Source organism: Microtus pennsylvanicus, chromosome 5 (assembly GCF_037038515.1).
Source record: "Microtus pennsylvanicus isolate mMicPen1 chromosome 5, mMicPen1.hap1, whole genome shotgun sequence".
In the NCBI taxonomy this organism is placed as follows: Eukaryota; Metazoa; Chordata; class Mammalia; order Rodentia; family Cricetidae; genus Microtus; species Microtus pennsylvanicus.
This window is the reverse complement of record NC_134583.1, coordinates 23,227,326-23,248,876: the sequence shown is the minus strand read 5'-3', so window position 1 is coordinate 23,248,876 and position 21,551 is coordinate 23,227,326. Positions and strand designations below refer to the sequence as shown.

Genomic DNA, 21,551 nt, shown 5'->3' with positions numbered 1-21,551 from the left:
GAAACACAAAGAATAAAAGAATGTATTAATCATTGCATGCTATAGGCAGCAAATCCCAGACCAAAAGAGGGAAAAACAAATGGTATCCCCCATAAGAAACACATAAACTGGAAGACACTTAGCAGACTTATTAGCTGGTCACATAAACAGACGGGACACGCTGCTATGAACATAGTTGAGCACATGTCCTTGTGGCACAATTGAGCATCCTTTGGATATATACCCAAAAGTGGTATTGCTGGGTCTTGAGGAAGGTTGTTTCCTAATTTTCTGAGGAATCACCATACTGATATCCAAAGGGGCTGTAGCAGCTTACACTCCCACCAGCAATGCAGGAGTAGAACAGTTTTTTTTAAGTTCATTTCAATTAGTGTATCATTTGAGTATTGTTTAGGACATATACAGTGACATGCTAAATAAAGTGAGACTCAGAAAAAACCGAGAGACACTGTGATTCTTCTCAATCCACTTGGGAAACAGTTTGTTTTGTAGCTGAGACCACCTTAACTTCCTTAACATATTTTTGAAAAATCTAACAAATGAAACCCTAGAGATTTACATATTTTCTCGAATTATACTTGTGTCTGCACACGTGTGCATGTAATGTGTGTGCAGTGCCCTTGGAGGCCAGAGAGAACAATGAAAACCCTGGCACTGGAGTTCCAGGTGTTTGTGACCCTTTTGCAGGAGCAGCAAGGGAAAGGGTTATCTTCCTAGCCCCAAGATTTACATATTAAGATCAGAAGATAGGATTAAGAAATGAAAAATTACCTTTCCAAGTATAAAGAGAATTTTCTAGAGATGCCTAGCAATCTACTCATTATATACACTGGGAGACCAGTACCTTTTATGGCATGAGAGAGCTAAGAACTTACACATGGAGCTGAAGGCACAACTGTTTTTTTACTTGTTTGTCTTCCATAACTGAACCAAAGCTTGGGACTCAGAGCTGTTCTAACCCAGGCTTCTGCAGTGACGGACTCAAGAGACATGGCTCGAGCATCTTAAGACTTCTGAGACAGCATCTTCCACCAGAGTCAGCACCAGCAGAGTCTGCTCTGATGCCTTGGTGTCTCACTGCATTCGCTATAAACCACGTGTGACTACAGGTGCCAGACTGTGAACTATTTAATAGCTGGATTATGGGTAAAAATGGCTTCAGTTACTTAGACTTCAAACTCCAGTGGACTGCTGGAAAGGCAACACTCATTTCATTTAGTACTTGAAACCCAGAACTGACGACTTCTAAGAAGGACACAGAAGAGGAGTGTGGGCCGATCCTTTGAGATCTCAGGCTTAGAGTTGAAGATCTGAACGCAACTGCCTCGATAGATACCATATTACTTGGCACAAGTACTGGCGCCTGGCGTCATGGGACCCTGAAATGCCCTTGAGCTCCTCACCTCCGTCTCTCCCTACTCATGTAGAACTGTCTGTCTTCCCACATTTCACATAAAGACAATAAATTAAGATGCTTTTGAAGAATCCCTTTCCCTTTTTTGACTGGAAAGTTGTCTTGATTTGCTCATTCAAATACATTTCTCAGTGCATGGGATTTTTCTCAGGTGTTTAGCTTTAAACAGAAATGTAGTTACTCAGGAGGTGATGGCGCCTGCATTTAATGCCAGCATTTGGGAGGCAGAGGCAGGGGGATCTCTGAGTCCGAGGTCAACCTGGTCTACAAAGCAAGTTCCGGGATAGCCAGAGTTGTTATACAGAGAAATTCTGTCTCAAAAAACAAACAAACAAACCAAAAAGAAATCAAAGAAAGAATAAATAATGTGGTCTCTTACAGTATTGTAAAGTTTGTCAAACTCTGCATATCTCCTGAAGACAAACCACTCGCTTCTGCCCACTGACACTAGAACTTTATAAACCTGTGGAAAGAAAAAGAAAGTGATGCAATTTAACAAATTTTAACTGCAAATAAACCATTGGCTGTTTAAATACATAAAATTGTCTTCATATTTGCGAAACTGGCTTCTGTTCGCATGATTATCCAAGAATAAAAAGCATGCCAAGTGAAGCACATGTTTCATCTTATCAATTTCTCTGCTGTTGTCCTAGCAATGTTAGCTCCTCTTTACTCTTGGATAATTTAGCATTCACATTTTACATGTTATGTAACGCCTCCTTTGTAACAAGCTTTAACCACACACACACACACACACACACACACACACACACACAATAATGCAAACTACAATCTGAAAGGTGTTCCATCCTGAAGACCTCATTACAAATAAGGCAAGAAAGGAGCACTTGACTATGTAGCTCCAGTAAAACACAGCACTGACCTGTCACGAAAGTTCTGTTATTTTCACAATAACCATTGATATATGAATGTGCTCCCTATCAGAGCTACCTGAATTCTAACGCTCTGCCACTCTTGCCTCATATTCTCTTTCCTAAGAATAAAGAACTACAGACCTAACCGATTCCATTTTCATACTTACCAGCTTACTAGGCCTTGAAATGTTAAGTGTTTTCAAAAGCAACCCCTGACCCATCATAAACACTTACTACTAATTCTTTTCCTCCAGGCCATCTTTGACTATTTTTCAAATAAAAATCGTATCCTTACATTTTCCTAACGCCATTGTACAAACGTGTCTAATGCCTTCATATACAGCCTCGTTTAATCATGAGCAACAATCCTATGAAGCAAGCAGAATTATAACCCCTACTAGATGTGAGAAAATGTCAGTCAAAAAGTTGATTTACTTAATCAAAACACTGTACAACTTTGACTACAATCCGTATCATTTCCTCCCACTATATATCAGACCTGGCATTAAATCAGCAACAGGTACAGAATTTACTTTCACAGTTCAGTCCAAAGACACAAGTTCACATTCTACAATGAATTGTGAGGAAAGAGTTGGAGAATCCAAAGATGCTACCATTTCTAACAAGAAGATAACAATAACTAAAGTATATGAAGACAGAGTTTCTGGTGAAGGACTTGGGTTATAAACCCAATTTTTATAGTGATAACTAGACTTGTCTTGCTTCAGGTGATTTCCTACACCTGTGTCCACAGTCTCTCAGTGTCAGAGAAAAGCAGGTTCATCCCAGACAACCACACAGATGCGTACAAATCATCCATTCCACAAAAGGTAGGTAATTTGCATCTACACGTCCATACTAAATAATACTCTGAGGAAGACATAGTTCTGTCATTCTGTGATATACCATATAAGTGGCCATATTAACAGGGCCCTTGGCTATAAATCCATATTAAAGCTGTATCTTTCTATGAGAGAAGCAATGAAGGATGACAGGAGGCAAGGCAAAACCCCTGGTACCAGTCGCCCGGCAAGGCATGTGTTACTCAGATGAAGCACAACATGGCTCAGGCCCTGGAGCTGCAACTATTGAGTAGTCAGAGAGCTGGTTTAGAGTCAACTGTTAGTTCATGGTGTAAACACACTTCAGATGTTAGGAAAATTTTGTTATTTTCAGAAAATAATCATGGACATCCCTTTACAGGTAAAACTATGCAAAACTACTGAGTTTGTGTCAGCAATAAAGAGGAGACTCGGCCAAGCACCAGGCCGTCGAGTCTCCTAATTAGGAGATATGGAAGCAGCCCTAACACAGAGAACAGACCCTGGTCTATGTGACAGGGGCATCTTAAGACCCTCATACTGATTTCCTGGTGAAGATACAGAAGAGGGAGGAGGGCTGTCTCCCTTGGATACCCAACTACAGCCAAGACCACAGCCAAGTCTGGGTTCAGGACAGTCTCTGGAGTAAACCACACACACACACACACACACACACACACACACACACACGCCATTAAATAAGTTTTAACAACAACAATAAAATGAATGGGCAAAACCAAAAGAAATTTTCAGATCAAAAAAATTTTTTTCCAAGATTCTTAAAATTTTTTATTTTACGTGTAAGAGTGCCTGCATATATATCTGTGTACCATAAAAGGGTACTGGATCTTCCAGAACTGGAGTTGGAGATGCTTGTGAGCCACCAGTGGGAGTTGAACCCAGGTCCTATGGAAGAGCCACCAGTACTCGTAACCTCTAAGCCATCTCTCCAGCCAGGTAATTCTCATTAAACCTACACTAACTCAATTTTAAGATCTCATGAAACAATATCGAAGGAAGTCCTTCCTCAAATGACCTTGCATTTCAGCAGGCAAGGCATTCAGAATACGACAAAATATATTAAGTGAGTGCTGATAACGGCTACTTACATATTAGGTAAGGTAAGTAGGACAGCAACGAGAGCAGCGTGGAGTGTGGAGGTGCTATTTTGTATTTTAAGTGGTTACATACACACAAAGCCTCCAATGGGGAAACACTTGGGCGTCTGACGGAAGTAAATGAACAAGCTGACTTTCACAGGAACTCTGAAACCAGGGCACAGCACAGACATACCAGGCCCTGGCAGAGGCTTCCTGACTTTCACAGACTGTGTGGAAACCTCTCTCCCTGAAAAGAGCAAAGGACACCTAACTTAATCCACCGTCCACGCAGTAGGAACATCTGCCAAACTTGATGGGAGGCAAAGTTCCGGAAGGACAAAATGGCCCAACGGTAAGAACAAGGAGAAAAGGAAGGAATATATCGCATACACACCACATTTAATCCAAGATAGAGAGAAGTCCTTGCTGACCTTTAAGGTGGCATTGCTAAAAATACGCTTATATAAACGTATTAATAAGCATGTACTATTTAAGATACTGTTGTTAAAACACACATTCTCACACATACTCACAGATAAACACACTTTGCAACCTAGAGGCTAAGGGGAGACAAACAGTCAGATACACACTCCAACCTCTCTGTATCAACGCAGGAGGTGTGTTTGTTTAGGAGGGCAGAATAAAGCCAGTGACCACATCTAGGACCTTGAGAACGAGCTACCATTTGAGGTTACTTCTGCAAGTTAATAAGGCTGGAGTAGTTAGCTTAGGATTTCAGTTCTTCTCAACTCCCATGTGAACATGGATTTGAGCTGAAAGTCACTTGTCACAGGGCTCAATGGCAAGGATCCAGTGACCTACTTGTTACAGATTTACAGATGAGGGGGTGGCCCCAAAAGGGGTCTGATGAGCAATACTGAGAGCAAAAGCACTGCGTTAGCCAAGGTCCCCGTGAGACCCTAGTCATCACCAATAGAAGATATTCTCATCACCCCGCAATGGCAGAGGGCAGCTAAAACACCGGTTAGAAGTCCAGGTTGTATCACGTCAGCCACAGCTATTCTCTAGAATGCAACTAACAGCTGGAACATTACAGATGTGCAGGGATGACAAGAAGGAAGCCACAGAGACATTTACTCCACGAATACTCTGAAAATGGACACCTTTCCTCCTATCAAACCAAAATGCAGACCGCGGTATGGCTGCGTGCTCAAGCAGGATGACAGAGTAAGACAGCCTGGGCATTCTCACCTGGGTGGAAGTAAGTAGAGAACAGAGCTGAAGTCCAGCAAACATCTTCATATTGCACAGCAGCCTGGGACTTTCAGCAAAGACCAGATCAGAGACAGAAGGGCAGGAAAGCTCTAACGATCCTGTCTGGAGCACTGGGACTAAACATGATAGTGTGTCTCGCTATACTAATAGGATACATCTGCTCTCAGCTGGAGGGGTGGTTCAGGTCATGGTGACCTGTTGTAGGGCTGGAGAGATGGCTCAGCATGGGGGCATTCTAGAGGACCCAGACTTGGCTCCTTGCACCCACATGACAGCTCATAACCATCTGTAAACTCCAATTCTAGGGGATCCTTTTTCTGGCCTCTGAGGGCACTAAACAGTCAGTACACAGACATACATGCAGGCATCTATCTATCTATCTATCTATCTATCTATCTATCTATCTATCTATCTATCTATCTATCTAATCTATCTATGTATATATATTATACATACATGCATAAAGAAAATGAAAACTATTTTTAAAAAACTGCATGTGCAACTGAGTTTGTATCCTAGAACTATGTAACAGGCTGTGTTCTGCACACATCTGTAATTCAATCTCTGAGGAAAGGCAGAGATTTAGTAACTAAGAAAACAAGAGACCCAGGTTCAAGGAGAGACTCTGCCTCAAAGGGATAGGTACAGAGAGAGGGAGGAGGACACCTGAGAATATCTGACTCCTTTATGGTTAGGATTAGGATCCTCTATGGGACCATATGTGCACATATGCTACAGGAACACACACAAACAGACACAGACACACAGACACACACACACACACACACACACACACACACAAGGTTTTAAAGAGCTTATGTCCCAGTAACAGTCACTGATAACGCTACTAGCACAAACTCATTGTGCCTATTGCTTATAAAGCCCTCCCTCCAGCAAATACTGTGGCACAAAAAACAAAATCAGGAAGGCTTTTACCTTTAAGGTGAGAAAAGAGGAAAAAGGAAACATTTTAAAATGTGGCAGAAAGTAATAAAATACCATGAGACACCATGGAAATTTCAAGACAGTAGTCTTTACCATGGGCTCAAGGCCTTCAGGAGTCTACAGCACTCAACAGTGTGTACAAACTAACAGTGTACAAACAGCGTCTGTATACAAACATCTGACGAGAGAGCGTGCAAACCTCATAAAATTCCCCAAAGGGACTGGCAAATAGGCAAAAATCTGCACTAAAAAAGACAATCACTGTTACAGGAGCCAAATGATGTGGGATTCCCCTCTGTATGTTGTGAATACCATTGGTTAATAAAGGACTACTTTGAGCCTATAGCAGAGCAGGGCAGAAAGAGCTAGGTGGGGAAAACTAAAGTGAATGCTGGGAGGAAGGGTGGAGTAAAGAGAAGCCATGGAGCCCTGCTGGACACAGATGCTGGAACTTTACCTGGTAAGCCACAGCCTCATGGCCACACATATATTAATAGAAATGGGTTATATTAAGATGTGAACAGCTAGCCAATAAGAAGCTAGAGCTAATGGGCCATGCAGTGATTTAAATAATACAGTTTCTGTGTGATTGTTTCGGTTCTGGGCGGCCGGGACAAACAAGCAGCCTCCTTACAACAGCCAAAGAGGGCTCTGTGAGGACAGCTCATTCAACAGAAGCAGAACCTGGACACATGGAGGAAGGGAGGCAGATTCCTAGTTAGGAAGAACACAGGCAGAGGTGGAAACATTTGCTGTACTGACTCTCTTAAGCTTCCTGCTATGCACTTACCGTGAACCTCTTCTTTTTCTCTCTGTGTTCATCAGAGCTGGGGATGCTCACACTCGGGCAGCTCTCCTTGCAGTCCATGGTACAATCTCTGCATGTAATGTCTTGAAGGACACAGAAACTGAATCCGAAGTTTCAAAGTCCCCAGCAGAGGGTAAAGACGATTAACTAATCCAAAATATGAAACCTCTTGAGGTAATGTTCAAACTCCATCATGGAACCTTAAACAACAGGAAAAACCACAATTAGTAAACTAAAAATAACATTATGAGGCTGAAAAAATAGCTCAGCAGTCAAGAGAATTGGCGGTTCTTAACACCAGCTTGGCTCTTTGGAGGACCAGAGTCCACGGCGCAAATATCAGGGGCTCATAACTGATAAACACCTTCAGTAATGTGGCAGGATACAAGATTAACTAAAAGAAATCAGTAGTTCTTCTATATACAAATGGTAGACTATGAGAAATCAGGGAAACAACACTCTTCACAACAGTCTCAAATAATATAAAATATCTTGGTGCAACTCGAACCAAGCAACTTCAAACTTAAAGAAATGTTCAACATCCTTAGCCATCAGGGAAATGCAAATCAAAATGACTCCAGGATTCCATCATACACTTGTTAGATTAGCTAAGATCAAAGACACAGTGACAGCTCATGCTGGTGAGGATGTGGAGCATGGGGAACACTCCTCCACCACTCGTGGGAGTGCAAACTTGCAGAGTCCCTATGGAAATCAATAGTGTGGTTCCTTAGAAAGACGGGAATCAGTTTACCTCAAGATCCAGCTATCCCACTCCCGAGCCTATACCCAAAGACCGCTTCATCCTACACTGCTCTATTATGTTTACTGCTGCTCTATTCGTGAATAGCCAGAAGCTGTGAACAGCCTAGATGTCCTTCAACAGAAGAACGGATAAAGAAAATGTGGTACATTCACACAATGGAGTGTCACTCAGTTGTAAAAACGACATCATGAAATTTTCATGCAAATGGATGGAATTAGAAAAAAAATCATCCTGCATGAGGTAACCCACAGCTGAAAAGATAAATATGGTATGTATTCGCTTATACGTGGATATTAGTCATTAAATAAATGATTACCAATCTACAATCTGTAGACCTAGAGAGGTGAGGTATAAAGAAAGGGATGGGAGGGGCACATGAATCTCTCTGAGAGGGGGACATGGAATAGATTTTATGGATGGAGTGAGAGTGGGGTTGGGCAGATGGGAACTGGAGGATCAGGTTGAGACAGGACCCAGAAAGGGAATGCTGGGAGGGGCAGCTAGTACTGAGGGGCATTTGAGGAGTGGTATGGAAACCTAGCACTGTGGAAACTTCTTAAAATATATGAAGGCGCTCCTAATAAATAGTCTCCAAATAATGAGGAAAATGGAGTCCCAGCTGGTCATTTCTTGTCACCAATGAAAGCTTCTAGTACTGGTACTAGATTATATTCAACTGAGTTGTTGGCCAGTGGGGTCACATGGAAATCCCCAAACACCTCGGGCTGTTGCCAAGACAATGGTTGCTCTTCATAAACTGACGACAAGGACCACTGTTGAAGACAACAACCACACAACTGACCGTATGTGGAGAGGCCACGCTGGTGCCTACACAGAACATTCACCCCAGTTCTAGTGTCTGCAGTACGGTAAAATACTCTGCAGGCTACCAAGAGAGAAATGTAAACACCAAGCCAGCCACAAAACCTTTGATCTACAAGCTTCCTGCCTGCAAGAAATGCCATGGCAATGGCGGCACAAAATTTGTGTGTGGAAGTAACCAACCACTGTCTGATCTGACTTAAGGTCCAGTCCATGAGATGAAGCCCATACTCAACACTGCTTGGGTGACCAAGAACCAGAGACCAGATAGCTCAGAGACTTGGGTAAAACCAAATAGTACCGGTCAAAAAAAAAAATAGCAATAAAACGACTCCTAAGGAGGTGGAGACAGGAGTGATATGGCTGGGTGGAGAGAGGGCTATACGGCGGAGGAAGACAGTTCAGGGCAGCCTGAGGTTTGGTGGAGACAGACGCAGTGTGAGGATCACCCCTTCGGTCTGAACATGGATAGAAGTAAAAGAACTCTCTAGTGGCTGGCCTCTCTGCTTCACTGATCTTCAGAATTAACCCCTATACCTGACTCTGGGTTTTGATTATTAAGACCAACTAAAATTTGAGCTACACATGTTCTCACTGTTCTTGATTATCACATAACCCAATTGAGCTCACGGAGAAGTTTTAAGACAAACAGAGAACACATTGGATTCAATGTAAGATTATCATGACCCATTAAAAGACCACAAGCAGGGCTTAGTGGTTAAGAGCAGTGACTGCTCTTCCAAAGGACCCTGGTTCGAGTCCCAGCACCTACACAGCAGCTCACAGTTACTTCCAGTTCCAGGGGATCTGGCATCTTCACATAGACATACATGTAGGCAAAACCTCAATGTACATTAAAAAATTTAAATAATAAAACAAAAAAGGCCACATAGCCATAGATAGACTGCTGATCTTCCTTCAAGGCTTTTCCCAAGAGTGATCTGTTATCACCTCAGGATCTATAGCTACTGTAGCCTGTAGAAAGGGTAATACAAAACTCTTCTAAAAGTTACTGAACACCATCTCTGAACTGACACTAAGATCTGGGGACCCAAAATGTGCTTTACCAGTCAGAGTGGGGCTCCTAAAGACAGTGTAAGAGGCACTGGCCTAGAATCTTGGTGGGCCCAATGCAACCATAGATTTATCTTGGGTCTATTTCCCTCATCCTAGAATTTTATTAGAAACATATATAAGAGTCACTAACCATATCATCGATAATACATCCTTGCCTTGTCAAAAAGCTACTACAAGAGAAAGAGCCTTGGAGAAACCTCTGACAGGAATCCAGAGTTTGTCAGCAGCTTTCGTTCCTGGCTTACAGGCCTTAGGACTGACCACTCTATTCTTACTAAGAAAGTGAGAAAAGCACTCCGCCCACCATCCCTTGTGAGCTCGGAAGTCAGTATCACTATCAAAGAGCTGATGCATCAGAAGTGTTAATCCTATCATGACCCCACTTAAACTGCCTGAGCACCTGGGCCAGAACCAAAACAAATCTTGGAGCATGGCTATGGGTCGCTCAGATCTAACCAGGTAGCACTACTAATTCCGGATGCAAGCCCAGAGGAGGTACTTTGGGATGATGACTGTTAGCGTAATCCCCAGACACAGCAGTACCTGTCATTCACGGTCATACCAGAGAGCAACATTTGCAGCGTTGTCATAATACGCTCTAGAAGAAGAGGGACCATAATCACGCATACTCCATGGGCCACCACACTAATCCACCGCATTGACGACATTATCTTAAGTGAACAAGGCACAGCAAACACTCTGGATATCTGCATAGGCCCAGAAGCTCTGGGATCCACTGTGAAGATGATTCCCTAGAGTGCCACTGCTCTGAGGCAGGATGTCCTATCTCCAGTGAGGGAAGGACACAAGAGCAAAACCCAAACTCCGTGTCTGGATGTACTGTTTTTTTCCACTTCCTCAGAAACCCGGAAGGGCTGCCAGTTTTTGGCGATATCTGTTCTATGAGGTACTATAATGATGAAAGCTGCCCTAGCCCCCGAGCCCTCGTCACACTCAACAGAGCTAGAAATGACACAGCAGGCAAGAGTGGCTTAAGGTGTCTCAGACAAGCATCAAGAGAAGAGAAAAACTATTGGCCCTTAGGATCTTAGGTTTGGGCTTGGTAGACAGCCTGGGAAAACATCAGACATTTCTCTGTGGACATCCAAGAGACTGACAACAGGAACAGGAATGGGACACGATTTGAGCTACCAAATTAAGCCACTATGTATGAAGAGCAGCATTCCACTTGGTATAGCAAAGACAAACTGATTCTGGGCAAGTCTGGATGGCCCAAGGATGTGTGCAGGGATAAGCAGATTCCACTGGTAACCCTTAGGATTCAAACCCAGATGCTCTGATGTGGGAGGCTGCATCCATCAATCACACTGTCTCCACGATGTGCACATACACCCTACAGAGTCCTACAGGAACCAATGGAGAAGACTTGTTGGTTTTTGTTCTTTTTTTTTTTTGAGGCAGGGCTTTACTATGTTGCCCAGGCAAGCCTTGAATTCCTGGGCTCTCGTGATCCTACTACCTCAGCCTCCTATGTAGTGAGGCCCACAAGAGCATGCTGCCACGCCTGTCTTTCATGAACTTACCTGGAAGTAGTCAGAAGTAAAATTAGGAAAAAGTAACATTAATTTCACTATGAATTTAATTCTCTCCCTCTTTTTTTGGATTTTCAAGACAGGGGTTTGCTGTGGGATGATCTTCTGTATGCTGTGAATATGTATTACTCCCTTTGGTCAATAATAAAAGCTGCTTGGCCTATGGCAAGGCAGGACCAGATCAGGCAGAATAGTCAAACTGTGAACTTGGATGAAGAAGGGCAGAGTCAGGGAGATGTGAATCAGATGTTCAAGAAGCAAGATGCCAGAGGACCCGTAAAGTCATAGACATGTAGCAATACATAGATGAACAGAAATGGGTTAATTTACATGTAAGAGCTAGTTAGTAATAAACCTGAGCAATTGGCCAAACATTTATAATTAATGTAAGCCTCTGTGTGGTAATTTGGGAAGAGGATGCCAGGCATTTGGAAACAGGTGGGTGGGAGACAAGGCTCTATATAGGATCTCTCTGTGTAGCCCTGGTTGTCCTAGAACTCCTTCTGTAGACCAGGCCGGCCTCAAACTCACAAGATCCCACCTGCCTCTACCTCCCGAGTGCTGGTATTAAAGATCTGTGCCACCTCCTCCCAATTTGATGCTTTCAGTAAAGGATATTTATTTATTTTAAAATTTTTATTTAAGATTATGTACATATGTGTGAAACTACAGTAGAAAAATGCTCAAATTCTAGGTTAAAATTTTGTTCATCCTAATACTGCTTAAATATATGGACATTCATTTATGCTTTTAAAGCTTTTTTCGCTACAGTCCTCATTTCCTAGTCTATTATATGCTAACAACTGGACCTCTCTGTTTTTGTTTGAGGTAAGCCAAAACTCTTTTAAGTATAAAGATCAAAGGTTCTCCTACTTTTACCTCTAGAGAGCATAGATTTAGGGAATGTAGCTTGGCTGGCAGACTGCTTGCCTAGCATCTATGAAGCCCTGGGTTCAATTCCCACACCACGAAAACAGGGCAGGTGGCACATTCCTGTAATTCCAGCCCTCAAGTGGCTGAGGTAGGAAGATCAGAAGGTCAAGGTCACTGAAGCTAGTTTGGGTTGGGGAAAACCCACCCCCACCGCCTTTTAAAGCAGTTTCTAAAGCCTATTTCTTCAGCGATCTTAAATGACTGGTTCAATACTGCCTAGTAAACTATACCATATCAGGAGGCAGACACACTCACGAATCTTCAGCATCCGTTCTAAAACAACAAAGCAGATCCACAGAGACCTAGAGTCTTGTTAAGGCAACGGATTAACACTGGAACAATGGTACTCAAAGGTAGGAGCTAAAAGACCCAGGAGGATACCAAAGGAAACCCATGGGTATATAATGCAAAACTCAGAAGGTCCCAGAAGCTAACCTCGATGGGCTCTGAGACGGTGACGGCTTACAGCTACAGCACACCAGGATCCAGTGAAAATGAAGACATTAAGATGGCAAGCCACAGACTGAAAGAAAATACCCGTAAAAGCTATTTAAGAGGTGCCTAAAAAGGACTTTTAAAAAACACAATTTAAAAATGGGTCAAAGACCTTAACATACAATCTCATTACAGATGATGCACCTCGACCAACAAGACTTGCTGCCAAGTTTCATGACCTTGGTGTTAGTATTCTGTACTGGCTTGCCCTCAGGGTCCTGACAGGATGCGTCCTCAGCTGCAGCCACTAAGAGCACCTCCTGTGCACATTCACTATGTGTACCCTCTTAAAAGGTGGGCCTTGCCCACCTCCCATCTTTCTTTTGCTCTCTGTGTCTGTCTGTTCCTTTCTCTGTTTTTCTCCCCTACCCTGTAACTCTTGTCTCCAGGAACCTGTCTCTGCCCCCCCCCTCTCCTCTTCCTATAAACCTCCCATGTGAGTCCTGTTGTGTGGTGTGACTTCTCTTCATGGTGTTTTTAAAATTATAACACTTTAGTCCTATTCTGGGACCCACATGGTCATACTCCTACTAACTGTACTCTGACCTCCACATACACAATGTGGCACACAACTGCTCCCCCAGTGCACACACAGACAAAGATAATTTAAAACAAAATGTACAGATGGCAAATAAGCACCTGGAAGGATGCTCTTAAGAATGTATCATCAGAAAGATGCAAATTAAAACAAGAATTTTAGGGATACAGCTGGGATAGGATGCTTGCCTAGTACACACAGGCCCTGCATTCGGGCCCATTACAGGGGAGGGGAGGAGAGGGAGGAGAAGAGAGAAGAGGTAGGGAAAAGATACACAGTTATTAGAATGGCCAGTATCCAGAAACCATGACCACCAAATGCTGTGAGAGGACCAACAGGTCTCCCATTGTCTGCTGGTGGGGATGCAGGAGAGCTGAGCCACTTCAGAAGACACTCTGCCGGAGTCTTAACAGAACCAATACATGGTTTAGAGTACTTGGTGCTCTCGTACAGGACCTGAGTTGTTTCCAGCACCCATCCTGGGCCACTCATTACTGCCCAAACCACAGTTCCAGATCTGAATCCACTTCTGGCCACAGGCGCTGCACACACATGTGCACAGACACCATATACACACAAAGTAAATATTTAATACTAACAATGAAAGCCTTACCCTGTTCCCTGGCTGGCAGCACTGAGACCACACGATGCCTGGAATTCATGTAAAAGACAAACCGGCAGCTTTTCTCAGAAAGTCCAGGAAGCTGAAAGTGCCCAAACAGGTGGCACAGTCAAGCTGGCCAAGCACAGATAACTTTATTCCTATAATAAAAACTGGTTCCTACCCAAGTTGCTTCCACAGTCCAGCACCTATGCCTTCCGGGCAGGCTACAGTTGGCTCCATGGCCAAGAGAAAGGACATCAGTAGAGGCTCTTGGGATATGGCCGCCCAGGAGCTGAAAAGAGTAGAAAAGGGTCAAGATGGAAGCCACAAGCTAACACCTTGGGGACAGAGAGTTCTGGATGGAACAGGTGGCAGCTGTCAACAAGAGGGAGAGAACAAAAGATGCTAGATTAATAAACTGTGATACGTACAGACAACGGAACATTTTTTAGCGCTAAAAAGAAATGAGCTTTGAAGTCACACTGGACAGGGAGGGGCACTTTAAACACACACCACAGAGAGACAGACTAAAAGGCTCCACTCTGAGAGCTCATCTAACTGAAATCCGAGTCAAGGCAGAGCTAAGGACAATAGAAAGGCCAGTGGCTACAGGAGCAGCAGGGTAGCAGAGAAAGAACCGGAGTGCAGGATTTATAAAGTAGAATCTGTATAATACTAAACAAGGGAATCCAACATTATCCCACGTCCATATTCGTACAGTGCACACCAACAGAGAAACGCCAATGGGAGCTACCCACTCTGGTGATTATGATGAGCCTGCCGACCAGCCAGTGGTGATGATGGGGCTGGGGGTATGGATGTATAATGGTTACGGGCAAATGGGAAATCTGCATCCCTACCTCTTATTTTGACTAGGAAGCTAAAACGACTCAGGAAGAGTGAGAGACTTGAAAAATTTACTCTAGAAACATAAATCTGTGCTTATTTACTTCCGCCCCTGAGGAGGCCTCCGGCTCCAAACACATCTGAAATGTTTCCACAGAAACAAAGCCAGTCTTTGTCACATCTGTAAAATAGGTTGTCCAGATTTTAAAACCAAACAGGATCCTGATGAAAGATGCATAGTAACCTTCCCTGTTTCCCGGCCTCACAGGATGAATCAGTCACAGCCCTCCCGGTTTTCCTTGCTTGCACATCCTTCCTCTCATGCCCGCTCCACCCCTCTTCGGTTTTTCCCTGTTCTGCACTCTGAGCTGTCCCAGTTTTCCCTGAATTTGTTATATTTTTCTTAGAGGCACCTTTATTCATCCTGATTTTTGATAATGAAAAGTGATACAGCTGGAACTAAGACGATGGAAAGTATGCATCTACCAGTTTGAGAAGTTTCCAGCGGAAGCCACAGGAGTCTGCCTACTCCCTGACCCATTTTATTACGAACAGGTCGGAGGGGAAGGAGTGAGGCGGCACAGCGGCCACTGAGGGCCCTTTGTATTCCTCGGTAGCCTCAGAACTGCAGGAGAAGGAAGGCTCTAAAGTTTCCCATAGTGCGCGGCCTGCACTTGATCCAGAACCCAGGGGAACTGTAACAGTGACGGCAGGGCTGGGGCCTGTACCTCTCACTCTCCCAAGGTCACTGTGTCTTGGGGTCCCAGTTACATTGGGCTGCACTGTTCTTCCAAGCCTTCCTATTCAGGTGCTCTGCAGGCCCACGGGAACACACACTGAACTTCAAGGCACACCTGTGGGACAGCAATCACGGGCCTGAAGGAAAGCTGGTCTGTGACTGTGTGGACAGGAAGATTGCAGACAGCAGGACACACACACACACACAAATTCAACAACCTCCTTGAGACTTCAACCTGCTATCTCAGCTTCCGTTCTAACCTGCCCCCACCCGGCTCCTCCCACAACAGCTCAGGGCTAAATCTGAGATAGGCTCAGAAGTTCTGGCTGAGAGGGCTGGCAAGATCTTCTAGCAACCAGCACCTCCTAAGTGCTTAGTCAGCCTTCTGAGTCAGCACTCTGCTCTTACTCCAGTTCTCCCTCCACTACACACACCTCCAGGCTGTGTTGTCTTAATAAAATGCTTCCTCAAACACAGATTTACCAGCGTGGTGCTTCCTGTGTGTGTGTACAGCAAAGTCTTGTTAGTCTGCGACACAACTCTGCTGGTCATAACACCCTTAGTACAGGCATCTCAGAAACAAGGGGGGTTGGAGAAACACAGACGCTTAGGGATTAGAATAGTAGAATAAAGGAAAAATTTCTCCAAAACAAGTACTTGCTTTCAAAATTTCTCCTGAAAGTAAGCTTTACTGGCAATCACATTTGAAGATATTCGTCAAAGCACACTAACTATAACCAATTACATATTTAAATCATAGTACTTAATGAAACTATACCACACGACTCAAGTCCTGACCTACTGACTATACCACTAGCAAAAGCAATACATAAAATTTTAACTGAAACTAAATGTCTAAATGTAAAATGTCTAAAACTAAGACCTTTACATGTAGTTTCCCTGGTAACTGTTTTCTGCATTAGTAACTGCATGCTTCATTCAGGAATGGCGAAATAAATTCATGCCTATGTTTGCCTACGTATTCAAACTCAAGAACGAATTTAGGCTAAGGCATATCCCCAAAAAATCCAGCTCAGTTTGGGATGCAACAGAAAAAGAGAAAAAAACTGAATTGTAAAAATATCTGAAGTTAAAAAAAAGAAAAAAGCCAGGGTCTTATTCATGCTGGTCTCAAATAAATTCAAGAATCAAGTTTATTTTTGAAAGTACCACAAATAAAATAAAAACGATGCAATTAGAATATGTGCACAGACACATTTTTTGTTTGTTTGTTTGTTTTTTGAGACAGGGTTTTAGAGTGCTTAGTTTTAGAGCCTGTCCAGGGACTAGCTCTTGTAGCCCAGGCTGGCCTTGAACTCAGAGCTCTGCCTGCCTCTGCGGCTGAGCGCAGGGATTAAAGGCGTGTGCCGCCACCACCCGGCTCACAGATAGTTTTTTACTGTACAATCGTGTGGACTTTGTTAAACCAAATGCTGATATCAAGTAAAAACTATAAGCATCGACAACCAACTCATAGCGACCACATTCCTCCAAGGACGTAAAAACTCTGGGATGTACCTTCTCCACGCATACAGGAAAACAAACTAAGAAAGAGGCATGAACACATTTTAAGTTTAAAAACAACAAAGCCAGGCACAGTGTGCCTGTAATCCCAGCTTTCAAAGAGGCTGGGGCAGGAGGGCTGAGACTTCAAGGCCACCCTCGACTACTTGGGTGGGGAGGAGACACACAGACACACAGAGAAATTACAGTTTGTGAAGTAAGAGCCAAACAGAAGAAGAGAATGTTCCATTCCACCCAGCTCAGAAAACAAAGCAGAGAAATGGGACTGTGTGTGCCCAGAGATATAAAAACAAAATACACTTTAGGAATAATACTCCACAAGAAATCCAAAGCTGCAGACAGTGCCCTGTGCAGTCTGCCTTGTCCGGACAACTTCCTGAGTGAGGTTAACATTAAATATTTTTAAAAGTATCGGCCTGCCTGTTATGCATCAAAGTACCCTGTTCTACCGACACCCACTCCCTTAGAAACCTACACTCAGTGTTTCCATCTCTGTTTTAACATCCTACTCAATTCCCCCGCCCTCCAAGACCATACTCTCGAAACAAGCGGCGAGACTCCACCTTTAATGGTCTGGAGCTCTATTAGAACTTGAGTTCACACTTACTTAAAAAGCAGAGACGCGGGCCTCACGTTTCCTTTAAAGGTAACTGAAAAAATGGAAAAAGAAAACATGGAAATTCTGCGTGCATAGTTCATGTCCTGTTTAGATGCAGCAACAGATTAAAAGAAAAACACCAAAAGAATCATAAGTCAAAGAAGATTGATCAATTTCTGGGGAAACTACCACCAGAGCTCTGAGAAAGAGTAACCCAACTCCAACTAAACCCATCCAGTATCGGGGGGGGGGGGGGGGGGGGTGCTGTGGGGTGAGCTGGATGGGGGCGGGGCACTCTACCCAGAAAGGGCAGTCAAGACCTGCAGCACAACCAGGCCAGTTTTTCTGAACTGAGGAAAGCAACCAAGTCATTAACAAAAACAACCATCACGAAGCAATCAATACTCATCTTGGGATTTTACAAAGTCCTGCCACTGGAATCTTACTTCATATTTCAAAGCCTACGTTGGGAATCACTGTTTTTATCTATCTGTAGGACAGAGGCTGAAAATGTATATTTGAGATCACCAAGCGGGAGGAAGATGAATGCCCACTTGGCTTCTCACTCTGCAGAAGTGAAAGCTTCGGAAAGGAGAACTACAGGGCTGTAGGTGTATCAGAGGGGACAGAAGGAAGAGGGCTTAGCAACAAAGGGAGTGGCTTGTATGGGAAAAAAAAACGGCGAGAAACTTAGCTGTTTGCCTGTCTAGTGCAAGGTATGAGGGAATTAAACATGGCCTCAAAGTTTTATTCCAGGGCGACGAGGAGGGGCCGGCAAAGCAAAGTGTCGGTACATTAGCTGATGTGATTATTAGTTGTGCTGGAAGTATCTGCTCAAATCTGCACAGCCAGTATCTTCTCGTGCCAAGTACCGTTTCCAGGCACTCGGGATACAGCAGGGAACGCACGTGGAAGCACCCTTAGCCACTTGGAACCTCTCCAGGCAGACAGCAGAGGAGTAATTACATAAACCGGTAAGTATATGTTCTGGGAAGTGCGGGGTGGCGTGCAATTCTAAATAAGAAGAAAACATCTGAACAAATACCTGGAGGTAAGGAAGCGAGCTGTGCAAGGAGCCGGGAGTCAGCAACTAATGCACCAGTAACTCAGAATGATTTTCCTATGAGAGGCTGTTGAAGTGAGCAGCTACATTGCCACATAAGCTCTGCATTCCTATTTCAGGGCTAGCATTCCGTGTGTCCCTTCCTGACTGGACCCTACCCAATCCAGGAAACTTCACCAGTAACAAACACAGTGATAACAAGCTGACAACGAAGTCAGTTCATTTATGTTGGTTTTACCTTCTGCACACAGAGAAACCGGCTGCCTTTTGAAAAAACAAAAGCAAAGCCCTGTTAGAACATGTTTGTGCAAAGTTTAAGACAATCATCTTGCTCTCAAAGCAATAATTGATGCAGCAACTTCCAGACTTGTGATTTAAATCAAAGCTGCTGAAGAATGACTATGAATCATGCAGTTAAGCTACCAAGCAAGACACTGCTGAGAGAAGAAACCCACAGCACCATAAAACTGTCTAAAATAAAAACGGTAACATCTTCCTTTGGTTTCATAACTTGTTGATCAGCAGAGCTGAGATCTAAGCTCTGCCATTTACTGGTTCTGGGTCTTTTTTTCTTTTTCTTTTCTTTTGAGACAAGGTCTAGCCTTGAACTATGAAGCCCAGGCTTGCCTGGAACTTTCAGCTATCCTCCTGTCTCTGGCTGCGGAGGGCAAAGGTTACAAGCCCGCACTTGTAACCACATCCGGCTTCCACATCTCTTTCGATCCTGTTTCTCCCTGCCAAACTATTGTTCGGATGACGCCTGCTTACCTATTTTGGGTGCTCTGGTTTATGCACTCTTGCAGTAGTATGGTACAAAGTAGGCATTTGCCCCAAACAGCACAAGTTTTGAATCAAGTCATGAGAAATGCTTTCCAACAAATCTACCTCGACTTTCAAGAGGAGGTTACACTCACCCTAAAAGTTATCTATCTTCTTCCATCCTCCCTTTAGAATAGTCCTCAAAACTAAGGTTTATGAGTACAGAAGTGTAATTTAGTTCACCGGCAATCATATGCTGGGGGTGGGGGGAGGTTCCATCCCAAGCACCACACAGAAGAAAAAGAGAAGTGTTTGTAAGGTTTAGTGAGGAACTGATTTGAAAGAAAGTGAAGAACAGACTACCTTTCGTACTTGAGAAAAGAACCTTAAATTCTCCTCAGTTCATAAACACTGCCTCAAAGGGATCTCCCAAACAATCAGACAACAGCTCTGAGGAGAGGCGTCGATTCCCAGAAATGACAACCTTAGAGGTTTATGCTCATCAGAATGCAAAGAGCGAAAATAACCAGCGCTCGTTGCCAGGCACTAGTATTAACCCAATCTTCACAACAATTCCGAAAGATTCCAAGCTCCAGCACATCATTTTACATACCTGAAAACCACGGCGCACAGAAGCTGAGCAAACCGCTCAAGTTTTGTTGGTTAATAAGTACACCGGAGCTCAGGTATTCCAACTTAGAAGCCTGCGCGCCAATCTCCGCGTCCTGCTCCCTACCGGAACCCTGGCGTCCTCTAAGAGCCCCCCACTAATCGCAGCTTTCCGTTCCCGCGGGCAGCCCCTAATCAAAGTCCTGGACCAAGCACCAGCCGTGTATTTTAAGGACCATAAAAACTGTACACTACCTAAGGTTTCTGGGGGCTTGGGAAGGGCGCGCGTGTGGAACCACTCGAGCCTCCTCCCTCCGGAGGAAGTGCGGTGGCCAGAGCCGCAGCTCTCCCGCAGCACCGGTGAGCAGTCTGCGTCCTGTCCCGCGAGGGCCCGCCCACTGGGCCCGCCCCGCCCCACTCCCGCACGTCAGTCCCTGGGGAGGAGGGGGCAGCGGGGACACACCTGCGGGACCCGGCCCACCCGGCTCCCACCGCGCTTACCTAGGGAACCCAGCCCGTGCGTGCGCGTGGCGAGCTGGAAGCGACACAGCCAGCCACGCCAGCCCGGCCGGCCTCGGCACTCGTCCCCGGGGCGCCGGGCGCCCCGCCCACATCCGCGTCCCGCCCCCGCCAGTCACCTGGCGCCTGACAAAGGTTTCCGCAGACCGCAACCCGAGAGGTCCCGAGTAAATAAAGCCTGACGCTTCCTCCCCTCCCCCCACCACCGAGTGGGGGTTGAACCTGGGCAATGAAGCAGAAAGGGAAGAGAAGAAAAGTCCTACAGGCTTAAAGTGAAGAGGGGTGGGGTGGAAAAGGCTAAACTGTCTTCAGGGTCCAGCTAAGGTGAGATCTCAGAGGAACCACAAGGCTCACTCGGGTTACCCAGTCAAGGTAGGAGTCACAGGCGAATTCAGTGTTCCACGTGCAAAGAGTTTTTGCATTGGGAAGTGTATTCAGAGGAGCAAAGAATAATTCCGTTACTAACCTCCATCTCGGGCCCTCTTACTTCCTTTTAAAAATTATAAGGGGGGCACGATGTCGCACTCAGTTCGCAACCAGCACTTAAGAGGCTGAGGCGGGCTTGGCTACACAGTTAGTTCTAGGCCAAACTAGACTACATGTGCCCCTGTGGACCGATGGGTGCATGGATGGGTGGATGGATGGAATGACGGATGGACAGACGGACGGTTGGGTGAGTGGACGGACAGACGGGTGGATGGATGGGTGGATGGAAGGACGGGCGGACGGGTGGATGGATGGATGGGTGGACGGGTGAGTGGACGGACGGGTGGGTGGGTGGGTAGACGGACGGGTGGGTGGGTGGACGGACGGGTGGGTGGGTGGATGGATGGAATGACGGATGGACAGACGGACGGTTGAGTGAGTGGACGGACAGACGGGTGCATGGATGGGTGGATGGAAGGAC

At 44.8% G+C, this 21,551-nt stretch overlaps 1 protein-coding gene across 1 annotated transcript in view; it reads right to left on the bottom strand.

The window, feature by feature from the left end:
* Window positions 1-21,551, bottom strand: part of Sgk3 (serum/glucocorticoid regulated kinase family member 3) — a 111,761-nt gene that overhangs the window by 40,865 nt on the left and 49,345 nt on the right. Inside the window, exons 2-3 of the mRNA XM_075971347.1 lie at window positions 7,182-7,399; window positions 1,794-1,877 (exon numbers count right to left, since the gene is read on the bottom strand). Of these exons, the coding sequence (XP_075827462.1) occupies window positions 1,794-1,877; window positions 7,182-7,259 (162 nt within the window). The 5' untranslated portion in view covers window positions 7,260-7,399. The remainder of the gene's footprint in view (window positions 1-1,793; window positions 1,878-7,181; window positions 7,400-21,551) is intronic.